Genomic DNA, 16662 nt, shown 5'->3' with positions numbered 1-16662 from the left:
TTTTGGGGGTTTCTCACTGCATTGCCTTTGAATCCTTATAAGGATTCAAAACATTGAAGTCTGAATATGAATTACTGCATACTTATTAAATATTTATGCAAGCACCAACATTTTGTTTATGTCGTTTTCAAAAGAAATGATTCCATAACCTGGTGTTCTGCTTCGAATGACTAAGGGATAATTTTCTTTGTAAAATGATTTTAGCATCTCTTCTTTTACTTTTCTCATTTCATATTTGCAAAATAGTTCATCCCTAAGGAGGTTTAATTAATGACATATCAGTTAACCACTAATTGTTAGTTCCTGGATTCTTCATGCGTGGGTGTGTCATTCCCACTTAAAAAACCATATTTTTATTTTAGTATGTGAATATAACAAAAGTTTACATATCTAAATGCATAGATAGTCCAAACTTCAATTTTTCATAGACATGATGCTTCAGTGTTCTTGAACCTGAGCCTGTTCTTGCTTCAGATATTGAGAATTGAAGTTAATATTTGGGTGCAATTGGAGGCCGTTCACAACAGGATGACATATATGTGCATATTATAAAAAATGCTTAAAAATAGATTAGCAGAATGAGATGGAATTCTCCAAATACTATTGTTGATGAGATATGTAATGAATAGAAAATTTAACGTTGATTGCTATATCTGAAACAATAGAGGTGTTTGAACCTCTTGGAACAATCTCTCTCAACTCTTACTATTTCTACTGTGATTTCAGCTATTATAGCCATCTGTGTTGTGTTGATCCAGAATTGTTGATTCAATTGCCTGTACACACAGGTATGGTAGGTAGTTTTATGAATTAGGAATAGTGATGATTAAGGAAAGCTTGTAAAATCTAGGGCTATATGGAAGGGCAATTGTTTGAATTGGCTTGGTTTTGAAAGTGTTTGGTTGCTTGAAATTATTGCTGGAATTTCTAGATCGCTAATAAGAGGTTTTCAAAACTGTTTTTATATGAATTTTCCAAAAGCAATGTATTGTTAGAACCTTAGGGAAAAACAGTGTGAAATAAACTGTTGCAAGTGGTCTATAAAATGAGCTTGTTTAAGAAGGTTGTATGGTGCTCTCTAACTTCTCAAAGATGTCAGTCTCTCTGTCCATTCTTATTTTTTGACACATCATTTGAGTGTCTAACTTTTACTTTGTGTATGCATATCAAAATCACATTGTTTTTGTGCGAGAATGAAATTATACCTTTTGGTTGTATGTTTACTAAGGATAATCAATTTTTTTTTTTACTGGACTGTACTTTTAGATCTCTTTGATATTTTCTTCTCCTTCATTTTCTGTAATTGTTCTTTGTATTCATGCAGCGTATCAAGATTGAAGGGATTAAGAATGACCCATGGTTCTGACAGAACTATGTGGCTGTTAAACAAGGAGAAAATGAAGATGTGAATTTGGATGATGTTCATGCAGTCTAACAAATTGTCATAATTGATCTTCTCACTGCATTTTTACCAGTAATCACGGAATGACATGACGTGTAGTACCAAGTTCTTGAGCTCATGTTCTGAAAGAAGTGATTTACCTTACTGTGTATTGTGTTATTCTTTTAGGTCTACAGTTCCTGGAAAGAAACCAACTACTCAACACAGTGGTGCTATGAGAATTACATCCAGGTGTGTTTTGGTATCTCAGTATACATGTTCTGCTTATACTCTTTTATTTGTTTATTTATCATTATCATATAAACATGCTTATGTTTGTTCAGAGCTATCTAGGAACTGCTCTTGTAATGTAGGTTTGTACCAAACTACAAGCCTATCCTTCCTTGCGCCTGCATTATCAAGACCAATGCTTGCTAATGATCTTTTCGGATTTATCTATTTGAATTTTCTGATTGATATTTGATGATTATGGTAAAAGTGAAATCATGGTTTCTATTGGCTGATTTAACCGGAATCTATGTCGCATTGTAAGAGATGATGACAATTTGATGTTGCCCCTCAATGAATTCTGTCTATAAATTTTAATTACCGACTTAAGTGAAGATATTTCATACTTGTTTAATTCTTAAGAACAAAGAACTAACAGTGACAGCATATCGACTTGCATGTTCTTATCTCTTCTTAAATCTTCCTTGATTTTGGTTTTTGTAGATATGTGTGCTAGATACTTATATATGTTTGTGGGCTTCACTTCTCAGGTTCGGAGTATGAAGCGTGCAAGAGACATACGAGATCAATTGGAGGGGCTATTGGAGACGGTTGAAATTGAACTGACATCAAACTCCAATGATCTAGAAGGAATAAAGAAGGCTATAACAGCAGGTGAAGATATAACAAATCTTTGCTTCTGATGACTAGAAGTTGGACTACATAGTCATCATGAATCGTTGTCATCTCCATCATGTTAAGTTTCATTCATTCATTTTCTTTTTCTATATTAATCTTCAGGCTATTTCCCTCATTCTACGAGGCTACAGAAGAGTGGATTTTATAAGGCAGTTAAGCATCCCCAGACTGTTCATATTCACCCCACCTCTGGTTTAGCACAGGTAAGACATGTATTTGTCATTAATTGGTGTTATTGATAATGATGAGAGGTTCTGACCCCAAATCTATTGCATTGTATATGTGGTAAATGCAATGGCTTGTATATTACTTATTTGGATTACTATTTTTATAAATTTTCCAACCTTGAGCAATTGGGATAGATTCTGCTAAGTGATGATAGAACTTAAAAACTTTCCAGTTTATGTTGATCTTCATAGATACTAGTTGCATAGCTTTCTTCCAAACTTAGATTAGATAAAAGTCATAAGGTTGACCTACTTAAAGGAAGGTACCCATGATGTCACCTAGAGGCCTGATTATTTTATTTCACTCCATAAGAACATTACTTCTAGAATTTTTCACACTAATTCTTATTGTGAGGATAAAAGTACTTATTTTTCATCTGTGAAGTCATCAAACAAGAATCAGGATATATTCAAATTTCTTTTCTGCATTCAGATTGGTTTCAATAAGTTTTGTGTTTGCATTGGAATATTTGATTCCATGCCAGTTGTTTCCCCTATGTGGATATAAATCTCAAACCTCATTTTTGTGCTTTTTTCCCTCCTTAGATGAAATGGACACGGTTCTAACACACACACACAAAAAATGTTTGTGTTTCCTTTTGCCTATTTGGTGTGACCATATGGCAAGAGGGACTTGTTCCTAGTCTTTTATCATTGTATGGCATTCATTAAATGGTTAATTGAATTAGTAAAATTTGCTAATGTATGACAAATTGACATTTTTTTTTTTTGATAGACTTCTAGATTTGATGTTTAAAGTGGTTGCTTGAGTCTTCTTTCAAAATGCTGATTTGGTAGACGATTTAGGCATATTAATATCGTATCTCCCATCGCGGACAATGTGGTTTCTGGGACCTCTCAAGCACGAAAAGCTTCTTCAATCCTATTATAACTATTCTCTTATAAGAAAAATAATGTACTTATAATCTACAAATAGATAAAACAAAACTTATGTATATGCACAATGCGAATTTTATTGTCCAAGATGTCATGTATGCATGTATGTACGCACTCTTTCATCCATAGAGGGAGCCATGCATGCATGTGGTATTGAATATTGGAAAGTATGACCGATGAAATGGAAGAGTCGTGATTTTGCATGAAACTTATAGTTTCTTTCTTTCCCTTGGTAGGTGCTCCCAAGATGGGTTGTTTACTATGAATTGGTTCTGACAACCAATGAGTACATGCGGCAGGTAAACATCAATTTTGTTTTTGTACCCCTTTCTCAAATTTCGCAGATAGTATAAAGTTCCGTTACGCAATGGTTCTGCAGGAGTTATACTTTGTCCATTAGAGACTAATTTGAGAAGTTGAGTTACAGGTTACTGAATTAAAACCTGAATGGTTGGTGGAAATAGCTCCTCACTATTATCAGTTGAAGGATGTGGAGGATTGTACGCTTTCTCTCTCTCTCTCTCTCTCTCTCCCCAAAATGACATCTTTTGTTGCTTCAGTTGTGTGAAAACCATTCTTTTTCAAATTAACTCAGTTTGAATTTAACTTTACTTTGAAGTTTGTGGTTTTAAGAAAAGCTGGGATATCTTCCTTGAATGTTGCAAAGGATTTAATTTTTTGAAACTGTATTGATGTTCAAAGCTCTATATGTTCTTAAATGAAGTCGTTAAATGTTTTTTTGAAAAAAAGTTCTGTCACAAAGTTTCACAGAAATTTTATTATTTGCGAGATGTGATTTGCAGCTTTTAAGTTTGAATTTTAAATGGTAGCAACTGTGCATGAGAAAAGGGAAAGAAAAAGAACATGCAGTATGGTTATAAAATTTCTTAACAAAACAAAAGGGTAGATGCACCCTATTGTAAGTTGGGTAGTAGAAAGGTCTTGACATTTTTGTGTTCTGAACCTGCTCTGATTTGCTATTGGACTAGATCACCAATTTCTCCAATATCCTCCTATGTGCTTAGATTCAGAAGGTGCAGAAAGTAAAACTTGTCGAACAACCCTTTATACAGTCATATTCGATTCATGGACAGGCTTTATTAAAAACATCATGCATGCGTAAGATAAAAGTTCTTTAATTGGATAGTACTCTCAAAGCAGTCATGGTATTAGTTTGAGTTGTTGATAGATTTACCTATTTGCATATTCAATGGACAATCTTATCTGTATCAAGATCACGTAGTTTCTTTGTAGGATGATTTTATTCAACACGTGGGATTTGATTTATTTTTATTTTTTATTTATTTTACTTTTTTGTTGTTGTGTTGAATGATTTTAAAGAACATTTCTAATATGCCTTGGGAGTTGAGGAGTGTGCTTATGGGTGCCTATGTTTGCTAATATGCCAAAAATTAACCAACGGGCTAATTCGATTGATAGAGAAGTTGGCGTTATCTGTAAGACTATTAATTGCGAAGATCTGGTGCTACTAATCGTTGCTGTCAACCTACCTCACAAAAAATCAATGTAAAACAGATGGAGCATAACCTACCCCGCAAAAAATGCCACCTTAGTTGCAGCCTTAGACCCATACTCCTTCCCAAGAAAAAAAGAAAGATCAATGTTGACTGCTCAAGACTTTATAATAAGTTGTTACTTTAATGCATCCCATCTTCTTCCCCTCCAATGTGGAGAATGGCATAAAGGCAGCCAAGAAGATCCACCAACTCCCCACAGAAAGTAATATCCTAGAAAATTTGACTTATCTTTTTTGAGCACTGAGGTAGTCACTAATATCAGTTGTCCAACTTATTATATTATGGGGCATTGTGCAAACAATAAACTTTTTTTTTTTTAAAGAACTGGACATGTCAAAACAAAATGACCTGGGTGAGAGGCTTCAGTCATATCAGCCAAAAAATTATTACTAGATTTGATTGACATTTCTCACATATCCTGCAGGTATTGTTTAGATTGATTTGATGCAGGATTGGACACTATCTTTTATTGCATTCTCTACATCATGAGCAAACCAGTCTTGTCTAATTGTAACTTTTCCGTACTAAACTGCCTTGTGCTTAGAGGCAGCTACCTAATACATATAGAATCCTTGTTAAAAGTTTATTGAGCACTGAGAATTTCATATTTCAGATCTCTAATTGGAACTTTTTTGTACTGAACTGCCTTATGCTTTAGTTACTATATCATTCATTGTTGCTTGTAGGTCGGTGATCCTCTTGAGAAGGCTGCACTTAAGGGAATAGAATGGAGTTATAAATCTGATGAGAAGGCTATGCCGAAAAAGTAAGCAGCAACATTAGTTGTCACTATTTAATTAGTACTCAATTGTTGTTTGTCTTGGTCTTTACATGATATAAATTGTTCCAATCTTTAATCTCTCTTGCACCCTCGATTTGTTCTAACTAATGTTATTTATCATTTTTCTTATTGTAGTTAGGTATCTTCAATGTTGTACTTATAAAAAGAAAATGATGAGGGAAAAAATATGCTAATGGACAATATGAAAGGCTAAATTTTATCTTTACTTGTGAAACAAATCTAAATCAAAGGCCGGCTGCCCTCATTAATGCAACGGAAAATATATTTCCAGCTCATTTGCACAAATACAGACTCGAACACATATGTATAAGTGCTCCAGCAATGCTTTGGGCCCTAAATGTGTTGAAATCTGATGCTCCTCCACTCTTACTCCCTCTACTGCTCCTGCTCTTGCTATGTGAATTAGTCACCTAAGCAAGGAGCACCATTTTGTTTCTTTTCCATTGAAATGGTCAAAATGTTTACGTTACTTAGGAAATCAAAACGAAACATAAATGAATACTGAAATCCATTGTTTCCACCGAAACATACCAAAATGCACCAAAACACATGGGATAAGTGTGAATATTTACTTGTTGCTCGCTTGATCGATAATAACTCCAGTTCCCCTCTGTTTGTTGTCTTGCATATTTAGGTTACATGGACTAGAAACAGTGACATTATAGTTACTTGTGCAGTCTATAATTCATTGTTTAATGAATAATTGTTTCCATCTCTTGTTCATCTTTCACTTCATTGGTTTTTGTAAAAGGCTATTATGTTAAGTTTTTCCCAATCCTAATTTTATTTTCAACAATTTCAGGGGAGGTGGCAATGCTATACAGATTGTGCAGAGACACCACTTCGCATCTCACTTGAAACGGATGGCAGTTGTTGTTCGTGCTTTGTAGAATTTCTTGCTTTTGTGAAGGTTATCTGGTTGCCCGTTTTCTTTTCCTACTTACTTTCAGATTTTGAGTTGATGCACAAAAGTATAATTAATAAATAGACGTACTACATTTTAATAAACAATATATGACTTGAAATTTTGAGAAAATGTTGTAATGGTTTATATAAATAGACACCACTACATTTTCTTCTTCTATATAAATAGACACCACAGCTACATTTGTTTTTTTTTTTTATTACGTTGTAACATACGAAACTACACACACTCCAATCAATGTGCTTAACATGGTGCATTTGGAGGGTTAAAATTGTGTCATATTGAAGACCTACAAATGGATATACATGGATTGAAAGTGATGCACTTTGCACCTTTCGTTTTGGCTCTTCTGGAAGTCCTGTGATTCCTCTCTTAATTTTATTGATTTTAGAATAGCTTAGTTATTACTTTAAGTTTTGCTTCGTAGACGTCTTGACCAAGTTATGCTGCTATTGCTTGTGTGTATGGCCTATCTGCTGCTATCTTGAGGCTTAAATCATGAGGCATTACTGATCTTAATGATGGTTGACTCTGTGGCTGCATAGGTCTGCTCTGTTGCCTATTGAACAGAGTTGCTATGCTGCTGATTGCTGATATGTTCAAATATAGTCTTGGTTTCTGCTGTGTTGTAATAATTGGTCAGATATGTTTAGGCTATTCTTGGCATTAGGACTGAGATGCAGGTAAATCTGTCACCAATATTTGACAGATTTGGTTTCTGCTATGTCTTTAAATTTGACATCCTTGGGATGAGCTGAAAATTCAATATATTTGTTTCTCCTCTCTTTTGACCCTTCCACCTGGTTATGTTTGCTAGCAGAGGCATATATTATTGCTTGTCCTTGAGCCATTCAATTATCTCTTCTAGTTCTCAATTATTAGACTAACTGGATTCTAATTGAACCATTATTTTTTTCCTTTTCCCCAGAGTTGCAAGACATTCTCCCTGGAATTATTAACCAATTGGGTATGTGCAGTTGTGTTTCTTATAATATCATTTTCTTTTATGTTAAATGGATCTGTTTATTCTTAACATTGAAAAGATTCTCCTGATGTGTTTACTCACTGGATTTCCTTCTTTCAGGGCCCGATAACTTGGACAACTTGAGGAAGCTGGCAAAGCAGTTCCAAAAGCAGGCACCTGGTGCCGGTGCTGGTGCCAGTGCAACTGCTGCGCAAGAAGATGGCGACGACCAGGTTCCGGACCTTATGGCTGGTGAGACCTTTGAAGCAGCTGCAGAGGAGAGAAACTTAATTTTATTGAGACCTCGTGGCATTTAGTTATTACAAGGGAGGATTAAATATTTAGGTTCCACAAGGGAGGATTAAATATTTTTGGATGGATGTGTATAGATAACAAATATTAGTAGTTTTATTTGTTGATAGCTGCGCATGGATAACAAATAGTTATGTTTCAAATTGTTATGCTAGATGGATGTGACTTGTGAATGAAAACTTAGAATAGTTGTATTGTGTCGAATGTTAATGAATTATGTATTGTGTCGAATGTTAATGATTCAGTTAATTTGAATGATGCTTTAAAAGTATAGGTTTATTATGGATTGAATGAATTATTAGGAATTATAGGTGTATTGTTTTTCTACTTTGGCGACCAATTTATTAGTTGCGACATCCAAAATAATTTTTTTTCACAAAAAATGACAATTGCCGACCAAGAGTTTTTGTAACGTCCTCAAAAATAAACCCATTATATATTTATCATTGACATGCATTATTTAAACAAAACAGTTCATTATCTCATTCATCAGAGTATTACAAAATAAAAGCATTACATGTAATATCAAATTAAATGCCCTACGGGCTTACATCTTTCCAAGCCAACACTTGGACACAAAAGTATGAGTTCTAACTCAAATACAAGTAAAGTCCTTGTAATACCCCTGTTCCGTAATATGCCAATTGGTCCTTAAACTGAGTATGATTATGTGTTTACCATGATTTTATGTGCCATTATGTGAATATATGTGATTTTGAAGTTTTATCTGTTCACCGTAGGAATATCTGTTTGAATAATCAGCTTTGGAAATTTAATTGAGGGCCTTATCGGCCACAGAACCTGAAATTGATTACGCCATAGCGATTGGCATAATTTTTAGAGCCTACGGTGAAATTTAATTGAAAAATTGATTTGGACCAGATTAAGTTGATTAAGTTGGTAAAATGAGTGCCCAATTACTCTACATTATTATTATTATTATTATATTGTGACTTAGTGGGGCTCTATACACTAAAATCCCTCTTTGTTGTTCCTCTTGGCTGACTTAAACGCTAGAAAGAGAGAGGGGAGTCGGCTAGAGAGAGGGAAAAGAGGAGAGTTTGGTGTTTGGCTCAAATTTGTGAAGAATTGGAGAATTAAACTCAAGAAATTACTATAGTTTGGAAGATTGAGCCTCTAGGTAAGCATTTGGTCTTGAATTCATAAGTTTGAAATTGTGATCTTGTAAGTTCAAGGGTTGTTGTGATCAAGAGCATGTAATAAGTTGGTTTTTGTTGAGTTTGAAGTCTTAGAACTCATGCATGTAAGAAACTACTTTGAATTTGCATGTTTGAGCTTGAAACACATGATTCATGTAGAGTTTTGGTTGAAATTCATGTTTTGATCACCATCTGTACCATCTAAGTTGGGAATGATGAGCATCTCCCACATGCATGCACAAATCATGGAAGTATAAGTCTTGAATGTTGAATTTGAGCATGTTGATGATGGGTTTGAGATATTTTGGGACATGCATGTAGATAAATCATAAAATTGAGCTTCCTAATGTTGTAATCTCGTATTAGTAGCATGTTAGCATGTGTAAATGTGTAATTCGAGCCATTGCATGCAAGAAATGTAGATGGAAAACCAATTGGGAGCTCAAGAACACGATCTGGGAAACCCAGATTTTTGAGGTCCGCTCGAGCGGGGCAATGGCCGCTCGAGCGGGAAAATCGTGCTCCCAGTATTTTTGCAGAGTTGGATGTCCGCTCGAGCGGGACACCTCGCGCTCGAGCGTGGAGTTTTGTTGACAGGCCTTCAGCTCGAGCGCATCTTTCGTGCAACCAGTACTTTTGCAGGCCTTAAGGGTACGCTCGAGCGGAGAAGTTTACGCTCGAGCGGGGACCCTGTTTCCTGGAATTTTGTTCACGCGTTCTGTGTTTCGTTTTCCGTTCTCTTTCACTCGTAAGCACTCTTAGGCATATGTTAAACATTGTAAACGAGTTAATGAGATATAAATGAAGCCTAAAGAGGAATATGTGAATTAAAGAACGGATTGAACTGTTAATGACCCTTTTGTGTTCATGAAATATGTAGGGTCAAGCGCCAGGGCGAATCCACAAACCGATCACTGTGAGTAATATCAATATTTGAAAGCTTGTCAATGTCCAATTGTTTATTCCCTTATAAACTTTATGAGTTGTTAATTGGGATTGTGGACAAAAGTCTGACAGGAACGAATGAATGGACCAAGGGTCGTTTTGATGTGAATGGATGGACCAAAGGTCGTTTTGATATAAATGAATGGACCGAAGGTCGTTTTGATGTGAATGGATGGACCAAAGGTCGTTTTGATATAAATGAATGGACCGAAGGTCGTTTTGATGTGAATGGATGGACCAAAGGTCGTTTTGATGTGAATGGATGGACCAAAGGTCGTTTTGATGTGAATGAATGGACCAAAGGTCGTTTTGATATAAATGAATGGACCGAAGGTCGTTTTGATGTAAATGAATGGACCAAAGGTCGTTTTGACATGAATGAGTAGGCCGAAGGCCGTTTTGACATGAACGAGTGGGCCAAAGGCCGTTTCGACATAAACGAATGGGCCGAAGGCCACTTTGCCATGGATGGAAACCCGAATGGGCCAAAGGCCAGTATGTTTGGAACTACAGTCATTTGATTTATATTTCGTACAGTTTTATATATATATATATATATATATATTGTTAAATAGAAGTATGAATTGGGCCCGAGGCCGTTTGGAGCATCTTGTTCTACATATTGTTGTGTAACTGTCATATCTGATATTATTCACTGGGCTATCGCTCACGCTCATTCATGTGTTTGTAGGTGAGCCAAGGGAAGTCCAAACCCAGCCCCAGTGAAGTCTGCTAGGAAAAATCCGAGTTTTGAGGAAGTCAGCCTTGCGTCTCACTCTGGAGACCTATCCTCGCCTTTGCTACGTAATTACATTTTGTCTTGCCGGCGGGGTCTTTATGTATCCATGTAAATAGTTGTCATAGGTTGACTTGTTTTGGACGATCCTGTCTGTAATGAATTTTGTGAAAACTGTACTTTTGAACTGTGGGTTATTAACGTAACTAAATGTGGTCTGTTAATGTGCATATAAGCACGGCTCTATGGACAAAGTTTTTATTTATTGCTTCCGTTTGGCCCCTTTTCTCTGACAAGATATGTCTGTTTTGGTCTGAGGCCGTAGGTAATCCCAGGATTACTGGCCGGTTATGTCCTTAACCCATAGGGGCGGGTTCGGGTCATGACAGAGTGGTATCAGAGCACGAGTTAATAACTCACACACTTGTCCAAAAAGAGCAATAAGCGTCTAGATAAGATCTAGGATGCATTCATGTGATAAGTACGAGTTTGGAAGCATTGATTATATGCTTAAATTTCTTGTTATGAATAATTATATGAGTAAGTTGTGAACTACTCGCATTGCAAATTATCTGGAATTATGTGCTCCTTAGTGTATGCGTACCTGTGTACCTTTTGTATGAAATATAATGCAAGTTTAATCAGATGGTGAGAACCAGAGGTGATGAGTTAGAGGAATCCTCTACTGCCAGACTGGACAGAATGGAAAGACTGATTCAGGAAATGGCAGAAGCTTTGAGACAGCAACAGGAGTGGCAACAACAGTGGCAGCAACCACACCCGCCACCTCCACCTCCGGCACCACCTGTGCCGGATAATCAAAATGATGATCGGATAATCGCTCTCACCAAGGAGTTCAAGAAAATGAAACCACCACAGTTTCATGGTGGGCTGGATCCTTTGAAAGCGGAAGCTTGGGTTCTTGGGATCGAAAAACTGTTTGAAGTATTTCCGTGCTCGGATACACAGAAAGTGCTTCTAGCCACTTTTATGCTAGAAGATGAAGCGAGAAGATGGTGGATGTTGATGAGGGAAAACCACAGAGATATTGATTGGGTAAAATTTTTGGAAATCTTCTATGACAAGTACTTCCCGCAGTGTGTCCGGGATAGGAAGGTGGCAGAGTTCATGGAACTCAAGCAAGACAGCATGACTGTAGCTGAGTATGAGGCCAAATTTACCGAGTTGGCCAGGTTTGCACCACACGTAATTGACACTGATTATAAGAAGGCAAGGCATTTTGAAGGTGGGCTCCGAAGTGACATCCTAGAGAGAGTGAATGTCCTGAAGTTGGAGACCTACATCGGGGTGCTTGACCGGGCCATCATATCAGAGGCTAACATAGCTAGACAAGCTAAGCCGACAACCGAATGGAAAGGCAATAAAAGACAAGGCTTCTTTTCGAAGAAGAAATTTCTGAAAAAGCAAAACACGGGCTCCTCAACTACTTCAAGTTCTTCCCGAGACACAGCTCCCCTATGCAACATTTGTAGCAAAAGGCACCGTGGAGTCTGTTACCGTGCATCGGGAGCCTGTTTTAAGTGTGGAAAACAAGGGCACATAGCCCGAGATTGTAATCAGAATAGTGGGAAGATAGCTGCTAGCTCCACTGCATCGATCCCGAAGCCGGGAAACACTTTGAGATCTGCTACTACTGGGGACACAGTGAGGCAAGGGAGAGTCTTTGCACTCGTTCCGGGTGATACACGGAATGCCAATGCGGTTGTCTCAGGTACTATTTCAATATGTAATCAGGATGCCTTTGTATTAATTGATTCTGGATCGACGCACTCATTTGTGACATATGCATTTGCATCTAGATTGAAAAGACCCCTAGAATTGTTGCCATATTTGTTATGTGTGTCTGCTCCATCGGGGGAATCTGTGCTGTGTGACTATATATATCGGTTTTGTGACATGCGTATTGAGGATGCTACCCTATATGTAGATTTGTTGCCCTTAAACTTTAGACACTTCGATGTAATTTTGGGCATGGATTGGTTGACCAAATATTGTGCCACTATAGATTGTGTGACGAAGAGGGTTGTGTTTAAACCACCAGAACAGAAGGAAATTGTGTTTGTGGGAAATGGGGTAGTGCCTCCACCATATTTGATATCTGCAATGAAAGCATGTAAATTGATCAGGAAGGGATGCCAGGGTTATTTGTGTTATGCATTGACTGAACAATCCATGAATGTTGAATTGAATGATATTCCCATTGTTAGGGAATTCCCAGATGTGTTTCCAAATGAATTACCAGGGGAATTGATAGACAGGGAGATAGAGTTTACTATTGAAACTGTGCCAGGCATCCAGCCTATTTCTAAAACTCCCTACAGGATGGCTACCGCCGAAATGAAAGAATTAAAAGAACAGTTGCAAGACCTTCTTGATAAAGGGTTTATCCGGCCTAGCACTTCGCCTTGGGGTGCACCAGTGTTATTTGTAAAGAAGAAGGATGGTACTTTGCGCCTGTGCATCGATTATCGGGAATTGAATAAGGTAACAGTAAAGAACAAATACCCAATACCCCGTATTGATGATTTATTTGACCAGTTGCAGGGATCACAGGTGTTCTCTAAGATTGATTTGAGATCCGGGTATCATCAGCTGAAGGTTAAAGCAGAGGATGTTGAGAAAACCGCATTCAGAACGAGGTATGGTCATTTTGAGTTTCTTGTTATGCCATTTGGAGTGACTAATGCTCCGGCAGCATTTATGGAGTTAATGAATAGAATTTTTAAAACCTACCTTGATGAATTTGTTGTTGTCTTCATCGATGATATTTTGATATACTCTAAAGATAGACTTGAACATGAACATCATTTGAGGACTGTTCTACAAATACTTCGGGAAAGAAAACTATTTGCTAAATTAAAGAAATGTGAGTTTTGGCTGGATGAGGTTGTTTTCTTAGGGCATGTGGTTAACAAGGAAGGAATTTCAGTGGATCCGCAGAAGATAGAAGCAATTGTGAATTGGCCTGCACCAACTAATGTGACAGAAGTTCGCAGTTTCATGGGCTTGGCTGGGTACTACAGGAGGTTTGTAAAGGACTTTTCGAAATTAGCTGTGCCTCTTACCCAATTGACACGTAAGGGACAACCATTTGAGTGGAATAGTGAAAGAGAATCAGCCTTTCATGAATTGAAGACAAGATTGACCACCGCACCAATTTTAACACTACCTTCAGGTACGGAAAACTTTGTGATTTTCAGTGACGCATCTTATAAGGGTTTGGGTTGTGTGTTAATGCAGAACGGAAAGGTTATTGCTTACGCCTCCCGACAGTTGAGGCCACATGAGAAGAATTATCCAACACATGACCTAGAATTGGCTGCAGTTGTCTTTGCTTTGAAAATCTGGCGGCATTACTTGTATGGGGCAAAGTGTGAAGTTTACACGGATCATAGGAGCCTGAAATACTTCTTCACGCAGAAAGAGTTGAATATGCGTCAGAGAAGATGGCTAGAGTTGATAAAAGACTATGACCTAGAAATTCAGTACCATCCCGGGAAAGCTAATACAGTGGCTGATGCCTTGAGCAGAAAATCAACAGGGAGCATGGCTTGTTTGCTTACTGAACAAAGGGAGATTTTGAGAGACTTTGAAAAGTCTGAAATTGAAGTGGTGGCATGTGAACAGGGCGGATTGATAGCCGCTATTACAGCTGAACCGGCAATTGTTGATGAGATCAAGCAGAAACAGAAAGAAGGTGAGCTCCTCAGAAAGGTAATTGATGAATTTGAAGTAAGCCCAAAAGCAGAGTACAGTGTCGAGAATGGAATGTTGAAATTTCGAAACCGAATATGTGTTCCTGATATCCCGGAGCTAAAGAAGAGGGTTTTAGATGAAGCCCACAGATCCGTATTTGCTATGCATCCGGGTAATAATAAAATGTATCGGGATTTGAAACAAACCTATTGGTGGCCTAAGATGAAGAAAGAGATTGCAGAATATGTGTCCAAGTGTCTTCAGTGTCAGCAAGTTAAGGCTGAACATCAGAAACCAGGCGGTCTACTTCAACCTCTCCCTATTCCTGAATGGAAGTGGGAACATGTGACTATGGATTTCGTTGTTGGCCTACCTCGGACTTCTCGAGGTATGGATTCTGTATGGGTTATAGTTGATAGACTGACTAAATCTGCACATTTTCTGCCTGTCAAAACTACATTTACTGCTTATAGATTGGCCACTATTTATGTTGATGAAATTGTCCGTTTACACAGGGTTCCGGTGTCCATTGTGTCAGATAGGGATCCGAAATTTGTATCTAGATTGTGGAAAAGTTTGCAGGAAGCTATGGGAACAGAACTAAGGTTCAGTACTGCATTCCACCCACAGACAGACGGCCAGTCAGAACGAACGATACAAACCTTGGAAGATATGCTTCGCATGTGTGCCTTGGACTTCCAGGGGAGTTGGGAAGATTACTTGTCACTTGCAGAATTTGCTTATAATAATAGCTTCCACTCCAGCATCGGTATGGCACCATACGAGGCTTTGTATGGTAGGAGGTGTAGATCACCTATTTGTTGGGCAGAGGTCGGGGACAGAGCTTTACTTGGGCCTGAGATTGTACAAGACACCTCTGAAAAGATTAAAACTATTCGGCAAAGGCTTAAAACAGCTCAAGACCGACAGAAGAGTTACGCAGACGTTCGGAGAAGACCTCTTGAGTATGAGGTCGGCGACCATGTGTTCATTCGTGTTTCTCCAATGAAAGGCCAAGTCAGGTTTGGGAAAAAGGGCAAGTTGACGCCCCGATACATTGGGCCGTTCCAGATTTTGGAAAGGCTTGGCCCAGTTGCCTACAGGGTTGCTTTGCCACCGGGATTTGAGCAAATCCACAATGTGTTTCATGTGTCAATGTTGAGGGGTTACCTCCGAGACCCGTTGCATGTGATTGACTATCACCGGGTCGCTATTGATGAAAATATGGAATATGCTGAATGGCCGGAAAGAGTTGTTGACCGACAAGTTAAAGAATTGAGAAACAAATCCATTCCAATGGTGAAAGTGGAATGGAAGGAACACTATGGGACAGATGCTACATGGGAAAAAGAGGGGGAAATGCGTCTACGCTATCCACACTTGTTTCCCGACGAAGGTAAATTAAGTTTGGAGGACCAAACTTCTTAAAGGGGGGAAGACTGTAATACCCATGTTCCGTAATATGCCAATTGGTCCTTAAACTGAGTATGATTATGTGTTTACCATGATTTTATGTGCCATTATGTGAATATATGTGATTTTGAAGTTTTATCTGTTCACCGTAGGAATATCTGTTTGAATAATCAGCTTTGGAAATTTAATTGAGGGCCTTATCGGCCACAGAACCTGAAATTGATTACGCCATAGCGATTGGCATAATTTTTAGAGCCTACGGTGAAATTTAATTGAAAAATTGATTTGGACCAGATTAAGTTGATTAAGTTGGTAAAATGAATGCCCAATTACTCTACATTATTATTATTATTATTATATTGTGACTTAGTGGGGCTCTATACACTAAAATCCCTCTTTGTTGTTCCTCTTGGCTGACTTAAACGCTAGAAAGAGAGAGTGGAGTCGGCTAGAGAGAGGGAAAAGAGGAGAGTTTGGTGTTTGGCTCAAATTTGTGAAGAATTGGAGAATTAAACTCAAGAAATTACTATAGTTTGGAAGATTGAGCCTCTAGGTAAGCATTTGGTCTTGAATTCATAAGTTTGAAATTGTGATCTTGTAAGTTCAAGGGTTGTTGTGATCAAGAGCATGTAATAAGTTGGTTTTTGTTGAGTTTGAAGTCTTAGAACTCATGCATGTAAGAAACTACTTTGAATTTGCATGTTTGAGCTTGAAACAC

General features: G+C 37.8%; 1 protein-coding gene across 1 annotated transcript; it reads left to right on the top strand.

Moving 5' to 3' along the window:
• Nucleotides 1-803: 803 nt before the first annotated feature.
• On the top strand, nucleotides 804-6843 carry LOC114271646 (putative pre-mRNA-splicing factor ATP-dependent RNA helicase DEAH6). The gene is made up of 7 exons (XM_082897960.1): nucleotides 804-1633; nucleotides 2161-2284; nucleotides 2411-2511; nucleotides 3669-3731; nucleotides 3860-3932; nucleotides 5657-5736; nucleotides 6575-6843. The coding sequence occupies exons 2-6, from the start codon at nucleotides 2170-2172 to the stop codon at nucleotides 5662-5664; spliced, it is 360 nt and encodes a 119-aa protein (XP_082754086.1). The 5' UTR covers nucleotides 804-1633; nucleotides 2161-2169; the 3' UTR covers nucleotides 5665-5736; nucleotides 6575-6843.
• Nucleotides 6844-16662: the final 9819 nt, after the last annotated feature.

The sequence above is a fragment of the Camellia sinensis genome, chromosome 12, assembly GCF_055761805.1.
Source record: "Camellia sinensis isolate YWXY chromosome 12, ASM5576180v1, whole genome shotgun sequence".
In the NCBI taxonomy this organism is placed as follows: domain Eukaryota; kingdom Viridiplantae; phylum Streptophyta; class Magnoliopsida; order Ericales; family Theaceae; genus Camellia; species Camellia sinensis.
This window is presented reverse-complemented; position numbering and strand designations above follow the sequence as displayed.